Consider the following 25,004-nt stretch of genomic DNA (forward strand, 5'->3'; position numbering starts at 1 on the left):
AGAGCAGCCCCAATTTCTCTTCATCTAACTTCAAATACATTCTTTATATTGTTGTATATCTTCTAGTTTTAGCTGAACCTAGTAAGTCTTCCATTTTTATTTTCTAGACTTTAGAAAAGTGTGTTCATTTATATCAATTTCATTGTTTGGAATGTTGAGATGAAAACAGATAATAACCTGGTGATATAGTAGAAAGAAATTAATATTCTGACCTAGATATGGAGGTTTTTGTTTTTGCTCTTTAATACAAAGCTTTCTAGGGGCACCTAGGTGGCACAGTGGATAGAGCACCAGCCTTGGAGTCAAGAGGACCTGAGTTCAAATCCAGCCTCAGATACTTAATAATTACCTAGTTGTGTGACCTTGGGCAAGTCACTTAATCTCATTGCCTTACGAAAAAAAAAGCAAAAAAGCCCACAAAGCTTTCTATCAGAAGCATTATGTAATATAGCAAATTAATTTCTACTCCTTGAAGGCATCCCTTACTAAAAGGCCATTTGATTCTGGAGAATCAAATTCTGGAGAATTAATGGAAGAAGATTTTGATGGAAATCTAATGGAGGTTGAGGTTCAGTCAACCATGAACCTATTTGAATCTAATGACACTAATGTTAATAATGCAAATGAATCTGGAGAAGTGCAAAATACATTTGGTGAGTGGATACTTTTTATTCTTCCTAACTACTGATTTTGCTGTAGAAAGGATGTTTTATTTGAAATTGGTTTTGGTTTTTATCAGCTTTTCTTGTAATACCAGTTGTTGGATTTGACATTTTCTTGTACCCTTTTAGTGCTAAGTTGAATGTCATCCATATGAGTTTCTAAGGATGATGTTCTTTTTTCATCCTGAAAAGATGCTAGGTTTTAATCAACTGCATTAGAATTTCATTTGCCAGTTGTTGCTGGTTTTTTAAAAGAGATACATCTTAGGGGCAGCTTGATGGTGCAGTGGCTAGATGACCAACCCTGGAGTTGGGGTCCTGAGTTTAAATTTGACCTCTGATACTTAACAATTACCTAGCTGTGTGACCTTGGGCAAGTCACTTAACCCTATTGCCTTGCTAAAATAAAATTTAAAAATACGTTGTAGTAAATACTTCAGAAATATAGCTTTATTTTTTAATTTCGAGAATTCAAAGCGTCTCTTCATAAACTGAATCAGCATATTTTATTTCCAGGTGCAGTAAGCCCTCTAGCTGAAGAACATTTGACAAAGCAAGATCTCCTTCTCCTGGACATGCTAAAGTTCTTGTGTATATGTGTAAATGCAGCTCAATCTCATACAGTGTCTTTTAGAGCATCTGACATAAGGAGAGAGCTGTTGAAACTAATTGAACCAAGCATACTAGATGCTTCTAAATCCCTCCACTTACACATGGTGAGTCAAATATCATAAAGATCTTAGATTTTTCTGTTACCAGTTGTTGCAGTGTATCTTTGATTCTAAAAGTCTAATATATCACAAACACACACAATTGATGGGAAGTTGCTCCCAGAGAAATAAAAGTAGAATAATTTGTAAAAAAAAAAAATTGCCATTCCATTTGAAATTTTTTTAAATCATTTTTAAGCAGGAAATGTATTATTTAACGTTAGTTATCCTTGGATAATAGGATTATATTTCCTTCAGGTGTAATTATATATAATTATATGATCTTTTAGACAAGGAATTCTTTATCTTTTTTTGTATCATCTACCCCTTTTGTCATTCTGGTCAAATCTTTAAACCCCTTCTCAAAGTAATGTTTTTATAGACATAAAATAGAATACATAATATTGCTAAGAAAACCAAAGACTAGTGAAAATAAAGATATAACTTTTTCCTTCCAAGTTCAGATTCCCTGAAATCTTTCTATAAATCATGAACCCACAGTGGTGAACTTGGACTTTTAGACTCTTTGTTGAATGTGAAACAAATATTGAATCCTAACAAGTTTGGATTTATGACATTTACTTACTACTATCTATTCTATGTTTGTGAAAGCAATTTATACATTTCCTAAAGTTTCTAAAGGGGCTAATTTACTCCAGGACATGAAGAATATATTTGGCTTCTGTGTTGCCTACTTCCTTTTTCTGGATTCGTTGGGAAAAATTTTGTTGTAGAGGAAAGACCTAGCCTTGAAGTGAAAAGGCCTGACCCTTGCTAGCCAAGTAAACCAAGACAAGTTACTGAACTTGTCTGTAAAATCAGGCTAATAATATTTATGCTTCCTTTCTGAATTTTTGTGGGGAAATTTCTTCATAAATTTTAATGGTTATACACACACACACACACATAGAGGGATCCTCATGTTGGAAGGGAACTCAGATCATCTAGTCAAACCCTTTGATTTTACAGATATAGGACAATTGAGACTACTAGATATAAAGTGACTTATTCAGTGATTTACTTAGACAGAAAGTGAGCCAGGTATGACCTGAGTTCTTCTCTAAATATGTTTTTTATACTATAACCTTGGCCCCTGTTGTGGTGACTATGCTTTGGTCTCAAGAATGATTTGTACTATGAGTATGGGGTATGAATTCAGCATTAATCTTTGTTACTCCATTTGCACAAAGATATTTATTTTTGGACATTTGCATTTACTTTAAAGACATTTACATGAAAACATTTTACATATTTCTCTCTTACATAAAATATATAAAAGCATTTTTTCATTGTATCTTAGTACTTGGTGCTTTTAAAGGAACTTCCAGTTGAAGAATACTACTTACCAATGGAAGAAGTGTTTGAACTTCTGAAACCTCTTTCGTAAGAAATTGAATCCAAATATAAAATGCACATTATTTTACTCATTTGTTGTAACTTTTAATTATGCTTATGATTTTTTCTTTCTTTCTTTCTTTTACACAACGTAACATAGCAATGTGTGTTCTTTGTATCGTCGTGACCAAGATGTTTGCAGAGCAATCTTAAGCCACACTCTTCCAATAATAACAAATCTGGGTCATTGTAGTTCAGATGTAGAAAATACAAAGAATGCTCAAGGACAGTTTCTAACAGTCATAGGAGCCTTTTGGTAGGTATAAATTAATAGAATAATTCTGTTCTTTTTTATCTCTGACTGTAAATGGAGATTTTTGCATATGTTGTTAACTTTTTTACAAAAATAGTTTGTTCCTACCACTAAGACATTTAATCCAGTATTTTCATCCTTAATCACCTCGAAGAACTTTGATTTCTTGAATCTTTTGTTTTAAAAATAGATTTAATAAATAAATACTGTAATTTTTCAGTTCATTATATGTGCACATGTATGAATTGTAGGATAAAAGATTTAGAGGCAATAATCTGTTCCCACCCCATCGTTTAACCCCTCTGAACCTCAGTTTCCTGATCTGTAAAATATACTAAGTGATTGAAATGATTCTTCCTGATCCATGGGGTATTCTTTTTTTAGTTGTTAGGAAAAAACACTTTTAGGGAGAAGTTAGTTGGTTGGTTTGAAGCCCTTCATAGCCTTCCTGTAATCTCTCTTTGTTATCTTATCACATGTTAGTCATCTTCACACACATTATGTTCAAAGCAAACTGACTTCCTTGTTGTCCCTATATGCAGTATTCCATCTCCTATGTCTGTGACTTTGCATAGATGTCCCCTGATATGCAACATTCTTCCTTCTCCTTTGTATGTCTTTTTTTTGACTTTCTGATTCTCTGGTACTAGTGCTACCCATTCTGATGGCATAAAATTATTTTGTATATGTTTTATATCTATCAGATAATATACAGATTGAGGTTCAAGGAACCTTGGAGGCCATTTAGTCCAGTTCCCTTTTTCAGATGAAGAAATTGAGACCTAGAGCAGTTATGACTTGATCAGGATCACACAGAGATAAACTCAGAATACTTGAACCCCAGGTCCTCTGGTTCATGGGCCAGTGCCCTTTTCGTTATTTGTTTGTACATATATTGCTTCTTTTCTTTTAATGTAATCTCCTTGAGGGCCAGATTATAGGAGTTTTATGTCTTGAGTTTCCAACATCTTATACAGCACTTAAGATATAATAGAGAAGTAAATACTTAATGAATTGAGAAAGCTTTGAGGGGAGGTTGGAATGATTGAGGAGAAAAGACATCTGAAATATGGTTAATTTGCTCATTGTCTGTGTGTACTTCATCCAAACAGCCTGAAAATTCTCTTCTTCACCCAGCAACCATTTATTGATCATCTGCCATATGCAGATATCACTTATGAAGAAGCACTGGGCAAGTAACATAGCATTAAAGCCTTGCTTGATATGAACTTTGGATAACAGGGTAGTATGAAGATTCAAGAACTGTGTACTACTGTGAAATTAAATTTTTTTGGAGATTTTCTCAAAAATTTTCTCAGTCATATCAATTGAAATATTAAAAACAAAAAATATATATGTATAATATGTATAATAATATACAGTAATGAGCACAATATTAAATACTCTTCCCGATTAATTTTCATTAAACATGAAAAAGCTTTGAGAGAACTAAGGAAAAGCAGGGTTTATCAGTGTAGAGAACCAAATCTGGAAGAAATAGATTGGCATACTAAATAATTTTTATTTGTTTCAGGCATTTAACAAAGGAAGGCAAATGTGTGGCTTCTGTGAGAATGGCACTAGTAAACTGCCTAAAAGCCTTGCTTGAGGTGAGCTTTGCTTCTTTATTAAAAAATTTAAGATCATTTAAAAATCTAGGTTTTCAACTTTAAAAATTTTATTTTATTTAAGGCAGTGGTTTTAAGCGACATGCCCAGGACCCCACAGCTAGGTAATTATTAAGTGTCTGAGGCTGAATTTGAATTCAGGTCCTCTTGACTCCAGAGCCAGTGCTCTATCCACTGTGCCACCTAGCTGCCCATAGTTTTCAACTTTTTAAAAAAATTGTTGATTTTGATTTTGTTTTATATTGTTACTTAGAGTTTTTACATTTTCTTTAGGCTGATCCTTATTCAAAATGGGCTGTTCTAAGCATAATGGAAAAAGATTTACCTGTGACTGAAGTTCTACCACAATTTCTAGCTGACAACCATCATGAAGTTCGAATGCTTGCTGCAAAGTCAATTAACCGGTGATGTAAATTCTACATGTAGTATCAAGCTCATATGTATCAAACTTCAGAATTGATTGCATGAGTGAGGATGAAGTTAAACTATGTTACACATTAGGCATATTTATCTATGTTGACATTGATGACCAACATGTTTGTATTGTAACTCTGAGTTTGAGTTACTGAAGAGATACCTTTAATGAAACACTTTGTCAGACATAAGTCTAACAAAGAGGAGATTTCTAGACAACTAAGCAGCACAGTGAATGAAACCCCAGGTCTGGTCACAAGAATCCCTGAGTTCAGATCTGGCCTCAGGTTCTTGTGTAGCTGTCTGGTGCAGAACAAGTCCCTCCACCTTTACTTCAGTTTACTCAACTGTACTGTGGGAATAATAATAGCACCAGAGTGATTGTGTTGATTAAATGAAATATTTGTAAAGCATTTTGCACTACATCTGGCTATAGCAGACACTTGGGAAATACTTTTTTTCCTTCCTTCCCTTCTACTAGTTATATAACCATGATTTATGCTGATAAAAAGACCTTGGTAATTTGCCAGAGCTGATGTATCCAATAATTCAGACCGGTTTCCAGGAAGCTTTGTATGAATGAGAATATAGATGACTTACTATGATGACTTAAAAATACTTTATTTGTGAGCATGTTCATTAAATATATAGATGATACTGATGAACCATGGAAAATAAGATAACAATTGACCATCAAAAATAAAACAATATTTAAGTGCATGTATGGGATGAATGTCACAGATATAAAGTTTAAAAAATCATAGATTTTTGAGAATATAGTAGGCTATGATTTCACTAGAATGAACATAGAATAATATTGAAAAAGCATGTATAATACTGAAATATATAAGTAGACATAGGTACTTTTTTTTTTTGCCCAGCAATGGGATTGTGACTTGCCCAAGGTCACAAAGCTAGGTAAGTGTTAAGTGTTCAAGGCAGATTTGAACTCAGGTCCTCCTGACTCCAGGGTCAGTGCTCTATCCACTGCACCATCTATCTAGCTATTCTCAGACATAGGAACTATTAAGTAATCTTACTATACAACTGTTTATTTAGTAAATTTGAACTGTGTATTAATTTTAGTGTTACTATTTTAAGAATGAGCTAGAGAAATTGGAGCATTCAGAGCAACAGAAATCAAAAGTTTGAGAATAAGGAAAAAAGGTAAAAGGGGTATAATTAATAGTCATTCTTGTAAGGGTTATTATTTGGAAGGTACAGATCAGTTTCTCTATGAACTTTTATCTTTTCATTGGTTAAAAAGATAATAGTGAGCTTAAATTTAATCTGTTGAGATTTTAATTAAACTTTCTGGAAGTTATATTTAAATATAAGAGCCTATCACAGAATATAGGCATTTTATCCATGGTAACATTCACCTAGAATATATAAATTACCTGTTTTGTGTGACTTAGTCTAAAGACATAGAATTTTATTCCTTGGTATTCTTTTTAGCTCTTGGATTATATTATTTACACAGTGTAGAAATTATATAAGAAATTATATGTCTTTAGAGCTTCCCTAAATGAAGAAACATTTCCCAGTCCTTTGAAAGAAGAATTGGGATGTAAAACTAAGCTTTACATACCTTTCAGTGGATCTGTTTTCTGTGTACAAAGTATGTAGGAAGATGATTTTGGAATACTGATTGTACCTAATTGTTTTGTTTTTTCCTTCTTATCTTTAAAAAAAAAGATTATTTCAGGATACAAAACCAGTAGCCATTTCGAAGTCATCAAAAGCACTTCCTTTGAAGCTCCAGCAAAAAGCTTTTGAAAATGCATATTTAAAAGTCCAGGAAGGAATGAAAGAAACGGTAATCCTATAATTGTCAACTAACCATTTTTTTGTTTACACTAAATTGCTGTACAAAACATATGCTTGTTTTGTACTTGTCTCTGGGTATTCGACTGTAAATACTGTAGCATACAGTTTGAGTTCAATATTGAACATTTTAATTGATAAGCAGATTTTTGTCAAATCATAAACGAAAGTTCACAACCTTTAGTAGACAGAAAATCCAGAGATTAGAGGGTGAATCACAGTTTGTACATCATACAGAAGCCTTCACTTAAACTCTTCTAATCATTGTACCAAATTTAATTTTAAAAAAAATTCTATCTAAAAACAATTTAGGTAAGGCAATCATAAGAGGTAAACCCAGCTATTATCAATTTATCTTAAGAATTTTTTTTTGCTGATGTTTCATTGGGGTCACAGAGTAGTTTGATTTGTATATTTCAGATCCCATGGTTTGAGCTACCTGAAGAGAAGAGGTTATTTTAGAGTGTAGATCAGTCCCTGGCTCTTGCTATATTTTTTCAAACTAGAATTCTTGGTACTTCTATATTTCTGTGATAGAAAAATGTCCTGCTAAGGGGCGACTAGGTGGCGTAGTGGATAAAGCACTGGCCCTGGAGTCAGGAGTACCTGGGTTCAAATCCAGTCTCAGACACTTAATAATTACCTAGCTGTGTGGCCTTGGGCAAGCCACTTTAACCCTGTTTGCCTTGCAAAAAAACCTAAAAAAAAAAGAAAAACATCCTGCTTTTCATGAGGCACAGTAAGATTTTAAAGTCCTGCCAATATTTAGAATAAGTGATTGGATACTTATATGTCTAAGAATAAAAATCTTGTTGTTGTAAAAGAAATTGAGCAACTCATATGCTTTAACAGCCTCCAGTCTCATTATTAAATTAATGACTGTAGTAAAAGCAGTATATAACTATAGGTGTGCTATATAAATGGTATCCCTCTTTTTCAGGTCCTGGGGGCTTTCTGGTGTTCAAAAAAAAATTCTTGAAAGCTCCTTCATCCCCAAGAATAAAGATTTTGTTCTTGAAGTTCTTTCAATAAGGCATCATTAATAGTAAATCCTTTTCACTGAAGAAAACTAGATAATTTATTAAGTCCCTTTGATTTCTGTAATTCTTAAAAATCTGTGATTCTGTGAACTCTTTGTCCTTTCTTTTTGAATACTACCTCTGAATTAGAGCAACTAAATACTGAGTTTTTCAGTAACTAATTTTAAATACTTTTAGTTCTGTTTTTTTTTTTTTTTTTAAATAATTTTCAAGTACTTTTCTTCTATTTGATGTTGTTTATCAAATTTATTTTTCCGGCTGAAATCTCAGAGTCCTGTCATTGCTGATGAACTACTGGATGAGCCTTATAATAGAAAAGCTGCTTTATTGATGACAATATCCATGATTTTATACTGTAGCCCTGTTTGTGAAAAACAGGCTTTGTTTGCCATATGTCAGTCTGTGAAAGAAAATGGATTAGAAGCCCAGTTAGTTAAAAAGGTAAACTAACCGCAGAGATTTAAATTGTGATTTGTATAACTCCTATGATATATCTTTTTAGTATTTCTGAAAATATAGTTTCATTCTTATAAATAAAATATTTTATTTTGGGACCCTGGTAAATATAGTCATTATGTAGCCTGTATGTTATTACTTAGTTTGTCAAAAAGAAGACCTTGAATGAAATGATGATCAGTTCCATAAAATAATATTGTAGTGGGGGGTAATATTTTATACACAATAAAAATTGGGTAATAAAAGCTTAAAATAAACATGAATATGTAACATTTTAAATATTGATATCAGCCCCTCATTCTTTCTTGGATGAGAAAAAGGAGACCCAGAAAGGTTTGTAGATAGTAGAGTCAGAATTTGAACCTGAGTCACATTTTCTGACTCAAAATCCCTCACCATTTCATGGGATTTGGGGAGACTTAAGGTAGGTTTTTAGAATATTACATTGATGGCAGTGTTGTTAGTGGAGGTAATATTGTATGGGTTGTGTCAGTGTGTTCTTTTAATACAGTATAACAATGTTTTGAATTTTAGAACATTGTTTCTTATGATCTTTAAAGCAAGAATTGAACTTATATGTGCCAATATTTCCTTTAAATAGGGTGTTCTTTTGGGTTGTACAGGTTTTGAAGAATATCTCTGAAATTTTTGAGTATAAACACTTAGAAGATTTCATGACTTCTCATCTAGACTATCTGATTTTGGAGTGGTTGAAATTACAAAATACTGGATACAATTTGTCATCTTTTCCCTTTATTTTACTGAACTACACAAACATTACAGATTTCTACAGGTAAATTGCAAATGAAAAATATAGTTGATTTTGTGTGTGTGTGTGTGTGTGTGTGTGTGTGTGTGTGTGTGTGTGTGTGTGTAGTCCTGCCCTTAGAATCAGAAGATCTCTGCATAAATACTGTCTTTAAAATTATTTTGTTATAGATAAATGAATCACTTGAGTATTTCTTCAGTAGTAAAATGAAAGTAGTAATAATATTTGTGCATCAGTCTCATTGGGTTGATGTGTGGTACAATAGCCATGAAGTACATTACAGAGGCACTGGGTTCCTGAGGATAAAGAGAGGGGGGAAAAAAAACACTTTTGTTCCTATCTTGATACTGATACACAACTATCTGTATAAACTGGACACATTCCTTAGTATCTCTGTGCCCTAAGAAAAATCTCTTTAAGACTTTATAATGGGGCAGCTAGGTGGCGTAGTGGATAAAGCACCGACCTTGGAGTCAGGAGTACCTGGGCTCAAATCCGGACACTTAATAATTACCTAGCTGTGTGGCCTTGGGCAAGCCACTTAACCCCATTTGCCTTGCAAAAACCTAAAAAAAAAAAAAAAAGACTTTATAATACACGAAAGTCTGGATCTGCATTGGTAGAGGGATACTCTTTGCTGGAAGTTTCTTATACCAATGAAGTCATAATTTCTGTTGTTTTCATATATATATATATATATATATATATATATACATACACACACACACATATGTATGTATTAAAAGTGCAAGTTATCAAGCAATTAATTACTTGACTTTTGTTATTTTTTATTGTTTTCCCTCAGAGTGCCTTATTTGACTTTTTTCAGTTCTTGGTATATCTGTCAGGCAAAGAATTGACACAGGTATAATTTTGGAGTTGCTTCTAGAAAACAGAGCAGAGGATACTAAGAAAACATAGTCTTCCAAGTAATTTGACAGTTAAGTGCTCAAAATAAAAGTTTCATTTCCAGTGACCAAACAAATTCAAAACCAAACCAGGTATGATAGTATGAATCATTTTAATATAAATGATATCAGAAGATATAAAGAAGTTAGTATTAGGGGCGGCTAGGTGGCGTAGTGGATAAAGCACCAGCCTTGGAGTCAGGAGTACCTGGGTTCAAATCTGGTCTCAGACACTTAATAATTACCTAGCTGTGTGGCCTTGGGCAAGTCACTTAACCCCATTTGCCTTGCAAAAAAAAAAGAAGTTATTAAATGAAAGGATTGCTGATAAGATCTCCTTGGAGAATCAAATAAAGCAACTGACAGAATTTCTTTTCTCAAGATATAGGATAAGACATCAGTTCATAAACTGGTTGGTTTTGGGGTTTTCTGTTGCTTATCCTCATAAGCAAAAGGTTCTCTAGGAATTCAAACAATATCTGTCACAGAGAACAAAGAAGTAAACGTATCCTAAAAGAAGGTGAAAAATGTATTTGAATATATGGCTCAGAATTAGGAAAATGAGTAAGTCAAAGATTTGCGGACTTGACAGAAGCTTCATGCCTCTGTCAAAGTCCATTCCCAAGCATTTTTAAGCACCTTCTCTTTTACTAGGCTTGGTTTAGGTTCTGGAGATAATGAGATGAAAATGAAAGAACCCTTGTGCTTGGGAGAGACAATATATGACACACGTTTTCCTCTCTCAGTCATTAGTCAGGAGGCATTTATTAAGTGCCCTTTGTGCCAGGCATTGTGGCAAGAGTTAGAAATGTTGTTTACTATATACAAAATAAAAGCAAAATAGTTTGGGAAGGGCTAGGAGGTGTTAGGGGAATCAGGGAAGATTTCATGAACTAAATTGGGAAAGAAGTAGAGAATTCTGAGAAGTGGAGGTTACTTATTTGTAAAAAGTTCAGTAATCATTTCTAGATTAGAAAACACCTTGTACATTGTAGCTCTAGCTTATGCTATTCGTTCAATCTAATGATCCCCAAAATGGAAAATGAAGTAAGAATTGTTTGAAATATTTCCATTTTCAATTGAAGTTGAATTTGAGTAGAGCAAATAGCACAACAGAAAGACCACAAGAAACCAGAAACCTCCTCAGTCAGCAGATAGTTGATCTCCTTGCCAAGAAAAATTAGTGTTAGCCAAGAGCTTTTAGGTTAGAAATACATTTACAAACTCTTAGAAAACTGGACGATTATGAGTAATATTGCTTATTAAAAAGTCAAATGAAGGAGCAGCTAGTTGGCACAGTGGATAGAGCACTGGCCCTGGAGTCAGGAGGACCTGAGTTCAAATCTGACCTCAGGCACTTAATAATTACTTAGCCGTGTGTCCTTGGGCAAGTCACTTAACCCCATTGCCTTGTAAAAACTAAAAAAAAAAGTTGTGAAAAGAAAACTGAGTTGAAGAAAGTTTGAGATGAGATGCAATTAAGTTTAATTGTCTCAAGATCATCCCATCTTCTTGACACCCCTATACCACACACCCTAACAAGACTTTGTCTTGGCCCCTCTTTTTTCATCGTCTATACTTTCATTGAGCTCTCATTAGTTCTTATGCTCATAAATATCCTCTCTAATTAGAGAACTTCCACATTTCTACATTTAGCCTTATTTTATCTCCTGAAATACAGTCCCAAGTTAACATCAACCTTTGGGACATTACAAATTGAATTTCCCATGAACATTTTGAATTCAATGTGTCCATAATAGAACTCATCTTTTCCCAAAATCTTCTACTCTTCCAAACTTCCCAATTTCTGATGAAGTCCCATTACTTTTCATTTATTCATTTTCATTACCTTGGCATGGTTCTCAACTCCCCCTTGTCCTTGACTTCAGATATCCAGTATATTGCCAGATCTTAACATTTCTACTTTCACTGCATCTCTTATATCTGACCTGCTTCTCTATAACCTGTAGTTCTAAAGAACTACAATCCTAGTTTCTACCCATGTCACCTCTTGTCTGGATTATTGTGTGCTTTCCCTCCCTCACTGTCCTGTATTCATTTTATATGTATTTAATGCATACTCAATTATGTGGATATTTCTCCAGCTGGAATAAAAGCTGCTTTAGAACAAAAACATTTTCAGTTTTGGCTTTTATCCATAGATATCACCCAAGGCCACATGGCTAAGTGATTGTTAAGTGTCTGAGGTCAGATTTGAACTCGGGTCCTCCTGACTCCAGGGCCAGTGCTCTATCCACTGTGCCACCTAGCTGCCCCTGTCCATAGATATCTATGGATACAGTTCAAAATAGTAGACAATAATAAATGCATGCAGATTGATTGAAAGTCATTTAGAGGGGCGGCTAGGTGGCGCAGTGGATAGAGAACTGGCCTTGGAGTCAGGAGGACCCGAGTTCAAATCTGGCCTCAGACACTTAATAATACCTAACCGTGTGGCCTTGGGCAAGCCACTTAACCCCATTGCCTTGCAAAAACTAAAAAAGAAAAAAAAAGTCTTTTAGAAATGAAATTGGAAGGAAGATGATGTAAAAAAGTGGAAAAGATCTGTTTTCCTAGTAACAAATTTTTCTTCATTGCTAGTAGAGTCACCACATTTAGACTTTTAATATCTCTTCCCCAAATGCCAAATGAGGATGGCCACTAAGTCAACAAAATCAGAAATAGTAACCAAATCAGACCAGGTATGTGAGGGAGAAATATTAAAACCATAGAAAAATTGATTCTCAAGATAACTAAAATTCAGTGATAGGGGGTAAAAAAATCAGTATTATTACTGAAAGAAGGTCATTAAGAGGACACAAAATAACCACCTACCAGTCTATGTGCTAACTTTTTCCATCTCTGGCAATCCTATAAACCTATATCAAGGATGTCCTTGATGAAAATATGTGATGGGAAAAGATAGGGTTTAAAAATGATAGTCTTCAATAGCTCTTTTCATATGTTATACAGCATAAAAAAATGCAGAGATATGTGACTTTAAATAAAAATGTATTAGATAAATTAGAACAACATGTAATTTTGCTTTAAAAAGCCTTTAGACTTTTCAAGAAGCTATTACCATTTCAATCGTTATATATAAACTTTTTTAGTCATTTTTCTGATGATCATTGTCAAACAAAGCATAAAACAGGAAGATTTATTTAAACTTCTCAGTGATTTTTTCCACTGTCATAGAGAATGTCTGACTGACAAAGTACAAATGAAAAAGGAATTCCCTAGAAGTGTTGATAATTTCCAGATGATCTTATTTGTGGATGGCATTAGAGTGATTGGATGGGGAGGTGGGTTGGTCTCATAGAGTAATAAACAATCCATGAACTGATAGCTACAAATTGTTAAACATTTGACAGTTATTTGAAATAACTAGAATTTGATGAGATAGTTAAGTAAATCTAAATTAAAATAAATTTCCATGCATTTGAAAAGAGAATCAAAGCCAGATGTTATATTTTGTATTATTTTACATTTTATTTTTGTATTTTCTCCTTTATAAATAGATATAAAGAATACAATTGCTTAATAAACTAGAGAAAAATACTTTAAAAACTTAAAATTAGATAAAAGTATAATTTTGCTAATTTTTTCACATAACTTTTGAGGAATTATGGCACTGTGGTTATAGGACTGCTCTTAAAATCAGGAAGATTCCTGATTCCTGGGTTCATATTGTCTCTGGCACAAAAGAAATGTATGGCCATGGGCAACTTATTTTAACTCCTTGGTGTCTGTTAGACAACTCTCTTAGAATGTGCAGATCTCTATTGTTACAAGGATCTTCTCTTTCAGGAGTTTTACTTATTTGTGTGTTATAAGTTCAGATGGGGGATGGGAGCTAGAGGGAACAGCATTATAAAATGGGATTTTTAAAAATTACTCTTTTTAATTTAAAATGCTCTCATCCACAGATCTTGCTATAAGGTTTTGATTCCACTTTTGGTGATGAGAGGTCAATTTGAAGATGTGAAGTCCATTGCTGACCAGATTCAGAAGGACTGGAAAAGCCTTCTTATAGATTGCTTTCCAAAGATCCTTGTAAATATACTTCCATATTTTGCCTTTGAGAGCTCAGGGGACAGTGATATATCAAAGCGAAGAGATACTGCTACCAAAGTATATGATATGCTTAAGGATGAAAATATCTTAGGGAAACAGGTATGATCAGTTGTTTCTTAATCATATATTTACATATATAATTATATATTTACAGTATACATTTTTAATCATTTATTAATTATAGTGTCACTGAATTTCAAATTTCAAGGTTTTAGTAATTCATTTAACATTAATACTTTTATAAAACACTTTAATAATGTATTTTAAAAGAATTGATTTTTTTTGGCCTTGAAATATATGCTTCAGGGTTGAAGTTTTACTTAGAAGTATGTTTGGAAAAAACTGTTGAAGTTAGACAAAATTTTCTGAGTGACATTTTAAAACAAGTCAAAGTAAAAGATTTGATAACCTTTATTTGTAGACTTTAGATTATTAATCATAATAGCAAACCTAAAGTTATGAATCCAGGATTTTTTTGCAAGCTAATTGTATGGAATTTGGAACACATTTTTCCATATAATAATGTATAGTAGTTATGTCTAGAGGTCAGCACTCTGTTTTCAAAATATGTTCTAAGCTATACTGTCTCCCCACCCCAAATGAAAGCAAAAACAAAAACTTGAAATACATAGCTATATTTTCATAGGAAAATGGGCTATCATGGAATATCAGGAAGATATCTTCTTGTCTTCCTTTTCAGTGGGTAAGGAACTTTTCAAAGCTTTTATGAGGATTTTTTTTTAGATTTTTTTTTTTTGCAAGGCAAATGGGGTTAAGTGGCTTGCCCAAGGCCACACAGCTAGGTAAATATTAAGTGTCTGAGACTGGATTTGAACCCAGGTACTCCTGACACCAGGGCAGGTGCTTTATCCACTACCCTACCTAGCTGCCCCTTTTCAAAGCTTTTAGACAACACAAGCAGGCACTCTCATAGCCCATAAGTAACTCTTGGGTTTAAGGGTTGCAAAGATGAGGAGTTCCTTGCCAATAGAGGAATTCCTGTTGGTGTAGCTCCCCAAGAGCACTTCACGGGTTGAGAATGTCATCCTGTTTGCCTGCTTTCACCTTTCCATTGCCATTTTAATTGCTTCTGATCAGTCTCCTCTTCTTCCCTACTTCACAACTGAACCAGAATGTAGTCTCCCTTAGCTTGCTTTCTCTGACACAAGCATAACCTTTTTTGAGGTTTTTTTTTTTAATTATGCTAGCTACTATTAGGAATAGTGAGATTAGAGCTAAGTAATCTCACCTATGCAAGCATCATTTTCACTTAGGTCTTATAAGGAAAGGATTAAATCACATACTTGTAATTGGTTTTTGCAGTAGACCAAATATAGAAGTTTCATTTTACATTTCAGGGCAACAGGCCTCCATCACTACTTCCAACCCTACAGTTTTTAGGTAAAGAACATGGAAAATTCTAAGCAGGAGAGGAGTGGAAAGATATTTCCTTTTCTTAGATTGATTTTTCTCCCAAAGGGTAAGCCGAGTATCTGTAAGTCTGTGAGTTTCAGGTATCTGATTTTTGTTTTTACAGATTGATCACTTACTTAACAGTAACTTGCCAGAAATCATAGTGGAACTATTGATGACGTTACATGAACCAGCAGATATTGAAGTTGGTGAAAGCACTGACCTCTCTAACTTTTCAGGGTATGAACTTTTTTTTATTTTTTATTTTCAGGGTATGAACTTTTAAAACTTAAATAAACTTAACTTCAAATTGCCTGGCGTCTGAGAGGAAGAGGGAGCGTGATGTATCTTTGTTTTCCAAGATTAAATGTTGTGTCAAATCTGTGCTTATTCACTTTAAAATTGCTATCTATAGGGGCAGCTAAGTGGCACAGTTGATAGAGCACCAGGCCTGGTGTCAGGAGGACCTGATTTCAAATCTGACCTCAGACACTTAATAATTACCTAACTGTATGACTTTGGGCAAGTCACTTAACCCCATTGCCCTGCAATAAAAAAAAAAATGCTATCTATAGTTCAAAACATGATCTGATTTTAAGTTCTTATCAAAATTCCTTCCCAGTTTCAAGGGGGGAGAACTTTCTTTGACCTCTCTACCCTTTTTAAGTATTATCTATTTTGCCTCCGACCTTCTTTGTATTTCCAAATACTTGAACTTATGATCTATACCTTTTATCTTCTTGATTTTTAAGTCATCTTATTACTCTGGGAGATTCCATCTCTAACAAGATCTCTGCAATGTTTAACACTAATAAGAACCAAATTTTTTCTGAAACTCAGCTTACCTTGGCTTACATGAAATATGAAAATTCTCTTTTCTGTGACTGATATTATCCTTTCAGTTTCTAATCTATTAGCAGATCTTGTCTATCTTTTTTGGATATATCTCTTCAATTTAATCTCTGTTCATTCCTCCCACTCCCATCTTAGTCCAGCTCTACCACACATAACACATAGCATTATGCAATAGGAGTCTTCAAACTTAACTTTTGACCTATGAACTTTTGAAAAATATATTTTGTTAACTATGGTTCATCTATTTTATTTCTTTTGTATTCTTGTATTTTTTATTCTTTTTTTTTTTTTTTTTTTTTGTAGTTTTGTAGGGCAATGGGGTTCAGTGGCTTGCCCAAGGCCACACAGCTAGCTAATTATTAAGTGTCTGAGGCCGGATTTGAACTCAGGCATTCCTGACTCCAGGACTGGTGCTCTATCTGCTGCACCACCTAGCTGCCTCTGTTTTGTTTTGTTTTGTTTTTTTAATTCTTTAAAACACTTTTTTTCTGAGAAAAGGCTTTCCCAGAGCCAGATGGATATGTGGTACAGACATCATAAGAGTAAGAGTCCTGCCATTAATGCAAGGAAATAAGTCTACAGTGTTACATAGTAGTTTGAGCACCACTCAAGAAGACTGACTTCACATTCTGTTATTGACACTGCAGTTGTGCTCTTGACAATTTATTTAATTTATCAGTGCTTCAGACATTTCTGAGACTGACAGTTAAAAGACTGACTTTCAGATTTCTCTGGAAGGAAAGATTGAATCCCATGTCAAAATTAAAATTCATTCTGCATATTGTATCCAGAATCAGTCTCATTATTTGATTTGTTTGCTCAAAGGACTCTAGTATCTCAATTTTAAATTTTTTAATATTAATATCTTGATTCTATATAGCCTTCATATCTAAATGAATCTCTCTCCTATCATAGTGAGTCATCTTTTGTCACAAAGAATTAAAAAAGTAGTTCAGAAAAACAAGCCTACATAGTAAATAAGTCTTGACAGTGTATGAAAAATTTCACACCCATATTACCCCATTTTCTTTTTTTTTTCTTTTTTTTTTTTTTAGCGTGAGGCAAATGGGTTAAGTGGCTTGCCCAAGGCCACACGGCTAGGTAATCATTAAGTGTCTGAGACCGGATTTGAACCCAGATACTCCTGACTCCAAGGCTGCTGCTTTATCCACTGCGCCACCTAGCTACCCCTTACCCCATTTCCTAATAAAGAAAGGAAGAGTCTACTTTTTCCTTATCTCTTCTTTGTGGTCACTTTCAGTGTCATTATAATTACTGTGTTCAGATTTGTATTTTTATTATTTTATTGTTCTTTTTATAATGTGGTTTTATGTATTGTTTTCTTGATCCTGTTTGCTTTGTTCTTATCAGTTCAATCAGTAAGACTTTGTTATGTGTTACCCCTATGCGGGCATTTTGAGTTTACCTTTTGTTGGGGGAGAAAAAAATGTGCATATGTAATTATATAGGCGTGTACAAAGGGAATAATAGGTAATTTCAGGGGAAAGGCAATAGCAGTTGTCATCATCCACATAACTCTCATCAAGAATTTTGCACTTAATCTAACCTTTGAATTAAAGCTGGGATTTTAAGAGTTAAAAGTGAGAAGGGAGGACATTTCAGGCATTGAATACATTTTAGATCTCACATTGATTCCTAAGAAAAACACTTTTAATAGAATGATTGAATGGGTATTTGTTATTGAATTGTTACTAGAAATACACAGGAGAATCATCAGATTAAACACATGGGGACAGTTGTTCGAATTGTCTTATGTGAAGAACATACAGATAGTTTGACATTTTATTTATTGAAATCACAAAAACAAAAGGTTGAATATTTACTTATTCATAAATTTCCCCTATATTTCTCTGAATTCTTCTCTTAAATGTTTATCATTCTACATAACATTCTCTTAGAACATTTTGTTTAGCCATTCCCCCAAACAATATTTACATTTTTTGCCACTTCAAATTGCTACTTTGTTTACATTTTCTGCTTCTCCAAATTGCTGCTTTGAATATTTTGGTTTCTAAGGGGGTATGTGCCTTACAATGGGATCTCTAGAAGAGAGAGAGAATATGGACATTTTAATTACTTTATGCATAATTAAACATTGAATCTATGAAAGATTACTAAAAATATTAACTTTAAGAGAAATGCAAATGAAAATATCTCTTAGACTTAACTTGCCCCTAGAAAATTGAAAGAGATGATAGAAGATGGGACCTGTCAGTGTTGAAGGACTTGAGGAAACCATTCCCCTATTTTACTATTGGTAGAACTTTGTCTTCAACTATTCATTGTGAAGAGCAATTTGGAATTACAGTTTAAAAAAATGAGGCACTATTGCAAACTAAACTCAATCCATACTTCTCTTTCTGAAATATAGTAAACACTTAATAAATGCTTGTTGATTGATTGTTTTATCAAGATCCTCTGTAATTTGTACTCTTCTGCTTTATTTCTAAATATTTCACAAGTCCTAACTTGATAGCTAGATAACATAGTGGCACTGATCTTTGTGCATATGTTCACTCCCTTCCACTCCCACATACTCATACATTCTATTCTTTGTAGTTGATTGATTGATTTGACTTTGGAATGGCATGCTATGTGTCTTAAAATGCATAACTATTGCCAATGTTTTGGAAATTAATATTAGCAAAATTTTTATACCTATATTTGAATTAATTGTAGTCAAAATGAATTTTAGATATCACATTGATTACTTACGTTATCCTAAGAAAATCACTTTTAATAGAATGGTTGAATGGTAATTGTTATATACTTGTTATTAGAAATAAATACACAGGCTTCATTCTATATAAACTATGATTTTATTCTAATGAAACTTTGACTTTTGATTTTAATATTTTTGTTTTTTCCAATACATGCTCTTGTTTTTCTTTGGGCAGTTCATGTATTTAACATAGATGACATATTTTCTAAGCACTCTTAACTCTGATGATTATCACATCATTATTTCTTTTAACTTCTAGGGATCTTGATCCTGCCCCTAATCCTCCATACTTTCCATCACATGTGATCAAAGCAACAATGGCTTATATCAGCAATTGCCATAAAAGCAAGTGTAAAAGTATTTTAGACATTCTTTCTAAGAACCCAGTAAGTATAAATTATGAATAAAGTTTCCAAAAAGAAATCTATTTCTCTTTCAGCAAGAAATATTAACTTTGTATGTCTTTTTATCTCCAGCTATGTATTGGTAAACAAGCATATTAAGTAACCACATAGAAACAACAAGATAGGCCTGGCCCTCAGGGAGTTCATATTTTAACGGGGGGAGATGCACAAAAAAGTCAAAAGGTGCTGTGTGTGGGGATGAGTCTGTAGTGCAGTCTGGAGAGGGATAAAGAAATCTTTAATTGCTTCTGTGAAGGTCAAGCTGTAGAGGGGAAAGGTAATACTGATTTGAGAAATAATACAGGGAGGGAGTTTCCAGAGGAAAGAGATTTTTATGGCATGAAAGAGAAAGTCCTATGGAAACCAGAATGATATTTTAAGAACATGAAGACAGATAATTAAGTCATTCCATTAGAGGAAATAAATATCTTTTGTAGAAAGAAAAAAATCTCAAAATTTTGCTTATATAGCTTTGTAATTTCATACACTAGTAATACTTGGGGGTATAAATTTATAGGTTACATTCCATTTAGTTATTGTAGTTAGAGAGAAGTAACTCCAGGCTTTGGGTATTGAAATTGGGAATGAGTCAAGATAGTACTCACAAGGAAGTGCTAATAAAAGTCTCACCTGAGGTTTTCCTGAATTATTCTCTTTAAAGGGATTGTAATACAGATTTACTTAGTGAGGTGGCTTTTCTTGTTATGTTGCTTTTATGGTTATTTTCTTCCCCTAGAATAGATTCTCCTATGCAAAGGATGAATGGCACACAGGTTATTTTGGCCATTTCTTTATGAGAATGAAATTTACATTGGTATAAGAACATTCTTCCAAATTTTAGCTTATTTGAAAAAAATAAATTCCTTTTAAAAACTGTCTTTCTTTGATTGATTAAAGGAGTAATTAATTTTGAAATAATATTTTACATTTGACTTAACATGTATTTTAGGTTGTATTTGTACTTTTGAGTAAAAATATTTTGTTTTAGAAGTATGGTATTTCATGTGGTTTAGAAAGTTTTCATCAACTTTTTTTTTTTTTTTAGGATTCCTTCCAGAAAATCCTTTTAGCCATATGTGAACAAGCAGCTGAAACAAATAATATATATAAAAAAAATAGAATTCTCAAAATATATCATCTCTTTGTTAGTTTATTACTGAGAGAAATAAAAAGTGGATTAGGTGGAGCCTGGGCTTTTGTTCTTCGAGATGTTATTTATACCTTGATCCACTATATCAATAATAGGTAAATATTTGATTAATATAATCTAAGGGACAGTTAAGTGACTATAGTGCATAGTGTATTGAGCCTGAAGTCAGGAAGCTCTGACATCACATCTGCCTGTGGTGACCCTGAATGAGTTACTTAACTTCAATTTGCTTCACTTTTCTCCTCTGTAAAATGGGGATTATAATAACACCTTCCTCCCAGGATTATTATAGAATCCAAATTTGATAATGACTATAAAGTGCTTGACATAGTGCCTGGCACAAAGGAATTATTATAAAAATGTTAGCTAATATTGTTATAATGACCTTTACACTCTTTTCCCCTCACTATATTTCCTTTATTTTAAATATATCTTTAAAGATACTACCTTAAGATATAGGAGCCCACAAGATAGTGTTAAGAATAATCCTTTTTGTCACACTTTAAATTCATTATCTTAGTTGATTCTCACTTCAAAGCCTGTATATAATACAGGTATCATTTCAGTTTTACAGATAGAGAAATTGAGTCTGAGATTATACAGCAAATAAAGGTTTTCTTTATTTTACTTTTAAATCATGTCTCTATACTTTATTGCCACCTTTTCACAAAATAAAATCTATGTAGAATAACATTTAAATTTTGTGAGGGGAGGGTCCGATTTGTAAAATCTTTGGTACTTTATTTCCTTTCACTAATGCAGATAAGTGGTATCTCTTAATTTATAGTTTCAGAAAGTTTGAGGGGCTGAGATGTTAAGTGACTTGGACATGACCTTGCATTTTTTTTGTCTGCTCTTTTGCTTCTTCGTTTCAGTTTTATTATGTATTATGTGATTTTATAAAAATTACTTTGCTATCAGGCTATGTAAGAATAAAAGGAGATGAATAGAAGTAGTTGCCTTTTGGAATAGGAAAAAACCCTAAAAATCAAGTGTTTTCTTCCTGTATTAGGCCTTCTGTCTTCATGGATGTATCATTACGCAGCTTCTCACTCTGCTGTGACTTGTTAAGTCAGGTTTGCCAAACAGCAGTGACTTACTGTAAGGATGCTTTGGAAAGCCACCTTCATGTTATTGTGGGAACAATTATACCTTTGGTGGGTGACCACATGGAGATTCAGGAGCAGGTAGTTTTCTGGACCATCTTAACAAGCATTTCCATAAAAGTGAAATATTGTTGCTAGGAACTTTGTGTCTCATATGTATACCTTATGTTACTGGATTTTGTAAAAAATGTTTTAAATGTAATCATATGTAAGAAATTGCTCATTTTAAGTGGTCTAGTGCATTTGTGGTATTTAAAACATAATATTATATATTTTTAAAGCAACTATTGAATGCATTTGACTTCCTTGATGATACTGGCAATTTATTATAGTTGTGTGAATTCTAAAAAAGTTTTTTTTCTATTTTTCATTTTTTTTATTTCTATTTGTATTTAGGTCTTGGACTTGTTGAAATACCTGGTGATAGATAATAAAGACAATGAAAACCTTTATCACGCAATTAGACTCCTAGACCCATTTCCTGATTATGATGCCTTTAAGGACTTACATAACACTCAGCAGAAAATCAAATACAGTAAAGGACCCTTCTCACTCTTGGAGGTAAAGAGATAACTAATCAATTATTTAATTGCTGTATGATGGAGAATTGGTAACCTGCATGACTGGAAAGGTTAAGGAAACAGAGTCCATAAATTGAGCCACAGAATAGCCTAATAAAGAATTTTTTTAAAAAATCATATGACCGTGTATTCCATCTTGGATGAATCTACATTCTTGCATATTGAAAAATTTGGATTATAAGATTACCAAGCATTTCTCAGTGATCTTTTAAAAAACACAGGAGAGGTGCCCTTGGACTTAAGAAGGGCAAAGAAAGGGATGAGTAGTTGTCTGAGTGTTCAGAAAGGGGAAGAGAATAGAATCTTAAGTGTATAAGTTAATGGGATTGACTCCAGTTTCTGGCATAATTATAAAATATATTGTTAAAGAGGTTACACAGACTTTTTAGAAGTTCATGTTTAAAAAAAAGGTGATCATAAAGAGATAGCTTCCTCATGAACTAATGTTATTTTCCTTTTTGATAGTATTACCAAGCTTAATGAAATGCTGCAGTTGTATTTCTCAGTAATATAAAGCATTTATATAAATCCCCCAGTGTATTCTTCCCTTACTTTCCATTCTATTAAGATCATCAAAATATAATTGAAGCATTTCTAGGCCCTCTGTTTAATAAGACTTCTTCCATGACACAGGTAATGATAGAGCTCTAATGGAATATATATATGAAATGAGTAACCATGTCAGACTGTAAACAGTTTATCCTTGATGTGTCCCTTCGTGATTACTTGCTCATTTTTCTTTTTTGTAGTTTTTTTTTAACTCCTGTGATTGTATTTCAGAGTTTCTATTCAGCTCTAGTCTTTTTCAGAAGTGCTTAGAAGTCTCAATTTCATTAAAAATCCATTTTCCCCCTGCATGATTATACTCATTTTTATTGGGTAAATTATTCTTAATTGGTAAGACTCTTATTTTTTGCCTTCCAGAAAATTGTATTCTCTGTTCCTTTATAATGGTGGCTCTAATTTGTGTGATCTTTGTGATCCTGATGGAGATTTCTTAGTACTTGAATTCTTTTTATCTTTTTGCAGTATTTTTTCTTTTATTTGGAGAATATGAATATTGATTTTAATATTACTTGAAATTTTTAACTTTTGAATTTTTTTCAAGTGATTACCAATTGATTCTTTTCTATTTCATTTTGCCTTTTAGTTCTAAAGAGTTCTGGACAGATTTCTTTTATGATTTTAGTAATTTGTTCAATCTCTTTTTTGATTATGACTTTCAGGTAATCCAGTGATTTCAGGTAATCCAATTTTCTCTCTTTGAATTGTTTCCCACATTAATTATTTCATTATTTTTACTCCTTTGACATTGTGTTAATATTCCTTCTTGTTTCGTGGAATCACCTTTTTAGTCCGTTTTGACTTTTAAGTAATCTCTTCTTGGTCTAGGTTTTGCATTTTTTTTATGCCAAGCTATTAATTCCCTTTCTAATATTTTTCTTCCATAAGTTTTTTTTCCCAATTCTTTCCTCTAGCCTCTCCTATTTTATTGATAAAAACATTTTAAAACTTTAAAAAAAACTTGTAAAGGAATTCAAATTTTATCCAAACTCTATTTTTATATGAAGCTTCACTTGAAGTTGTTTTGGAGTCAGTCTTTTTTTGTAAGTTTTTGTCTTGAAAGTTCTTAACACTATAATAGCCTTTTATGGACAGATGCTTTTCTGCTTACTCATTTTTTCAACCTTGTTTCCTGGCATCTAACTTTGTGTTACAGCAGATTCTGTGCACTCCTAGTTGATAATATCTGTCTTTTGGGTCCTTCTACTGTTTTTTTGGAGTATTGACTGCTGTATTATTCCAGGCTCTTTGAGACATTTCAGCCTGGAGACTTATAAACTTTCAAGACCTGTAAAGTGTTCTGGTCCAGAATAAAATTTGATCATGGCAAGTTTTTGATTTGAGTTTATGTCTTTGCAATACTTTAGACTTTCTCCTGGATGGAAGTTCCAGTAACCTGCTGGAAAGCTCTGTAGCTTCAGAGTGAGAGATGTGTAAACTCCCCTTTGGTCTGAGATTCCTGCTCTAGTTATGTAGCTTTTCCAACCCCCAAAATGATTAAAAGCTCCCTCCCCTTCCCAGGGGGTTTCTGGTGCCCCAGTTCAGAGTTGATTTTGTGAGAGAACATAACACAGGAACAAAGGATCCCTTTTAAGTCCTGATTTTAATGAATTTGCTCAGGAATAGTAGGAGACAATTAGTATACACCTAATTAGATCACACTAATCAACTGCCTTAGGGAGAGCAGGATTAAGTTTAAATAAGAGATTCAGGACACCCCCTTCTCCCCCCAATCCCAGATGATAGGTATTGGGGTCTTTTATCTTCTAAGTTCTCAGGGGAAAGGGATGAGTAGTTATCCTACTCCAGATTTCAGAGTATGTTATAAACTGGAATTGAAACCCTTCTTAGTTCATGGGAACAGAGCCATAAAACTGCAACTGGACTTCTTCCTTACTCAGTGGCCTGTGCTTGTTCTCTTGGACTCAGGTCCCCTCCTCATTCTATTCTGGAATTGTAACACAGAATTTGGCAACGTAAGACAGAACTGCCAATTGGCCTTATATCCTGATGGCTGCATGAGATTGAGGGGACCCCCCCGAAATGGGT

General features: G+C 33.4%; 1 protein-coding gene across 12 annotated transcripts in view; it reads left to right on the plus strand.

Annotated features, from left to right (window-relative positions):
* ATM (ATM serine/threonine kinase) overlaps nucleotides 1–25,004 on the plus strand; it is a 133,531-nt gene that overhangs the window by 39,205 nt on the left and 69,322 nt on the right. For 9 of the 12 annotated variants that reach the window (XM_074216619.1, XM_074216623.1, XM_074216624.1 and 6 more), the window contains exons 17-31: nucleotides 476–653; nucleotides 1,179–1,378; nucleotides 2,673–2,755; nucleotides 2,868–3,023; nucleotides 4,555–4,630; nucleotides 4,922–5,052; nucleotides 6,761–6,881; nucleotides 8,200–8,370; nucleotides 9,009–9,178; nucleotides 13,992–14,238; nucleotides 15,677–15,792; nucleotides 19,410–19,536; nucleotides 20,600–20,799; nucleotides 21,717–21,891; nucleotides 22,207–22,371. In XM_074216619.1, coding sequence (XP_074072720.1) covers nucleotides 476–653; nucleotides 1,179–1,378; nucleotides 2,673–2,755; nucleotides 2,868–3,023; nucleotides 4,555–4,630; nucleotides 4,922–5,052; nucleotides 6,761–6,881; nucleotides 8,200–8,370; nucleotides 9,009–9,178; nucleotides 13,992–14,238; nucleotides 15,677–15,792; nucleotides 19,410–19,536; nucleotides 20,600–20,799; nucleotides 21,717–21,891; nucleotides 22,207–22,371 — 2,316 coding nt within the window. Of the gene's footprint in view, nucleotides 1–475; nucleotides 654–1,178; nucleotides 1,379–2,672; nucleotides 2,756–2,867; nucleotides 3,024–4,554; nucleotides 4,631–4,921; nucleotides 5,053–6,760; nucleotides 6,882–8,199; nucleotides 8,371–9,008; nucleotides 9,179–13,991; nucleotides 14,239–15,676; nucleotides 15,793–19,409; nucleotides 19,537–20,599; nucleotides 20,800–21,716; nucleotides 21,892–22,206; nucleotides 22,372–25,004 lie in introns of those variants that run through there. The other 3 variants (XM_074216627.1, XM_074216621.1, XR_012474363.1) reach the window with 3 other exon arrangements.

This window comes from Macrotis lagotis, chromosome 1 (genome assembly GCF_037893015.1).
Source record: "Macrotis lagotis isolate mMagLag1 chromosome 1, bilby.v1.9.chrom.fasta, whole genome shotgun sequence".
NCBI classification, from domain to species: domain Eukaryota; kingdom Metazoa; phylum Chordata; class Mammalia; order Peramelemorphia; family Peramelidae; genus Macrotis; species Macrotis lagotis.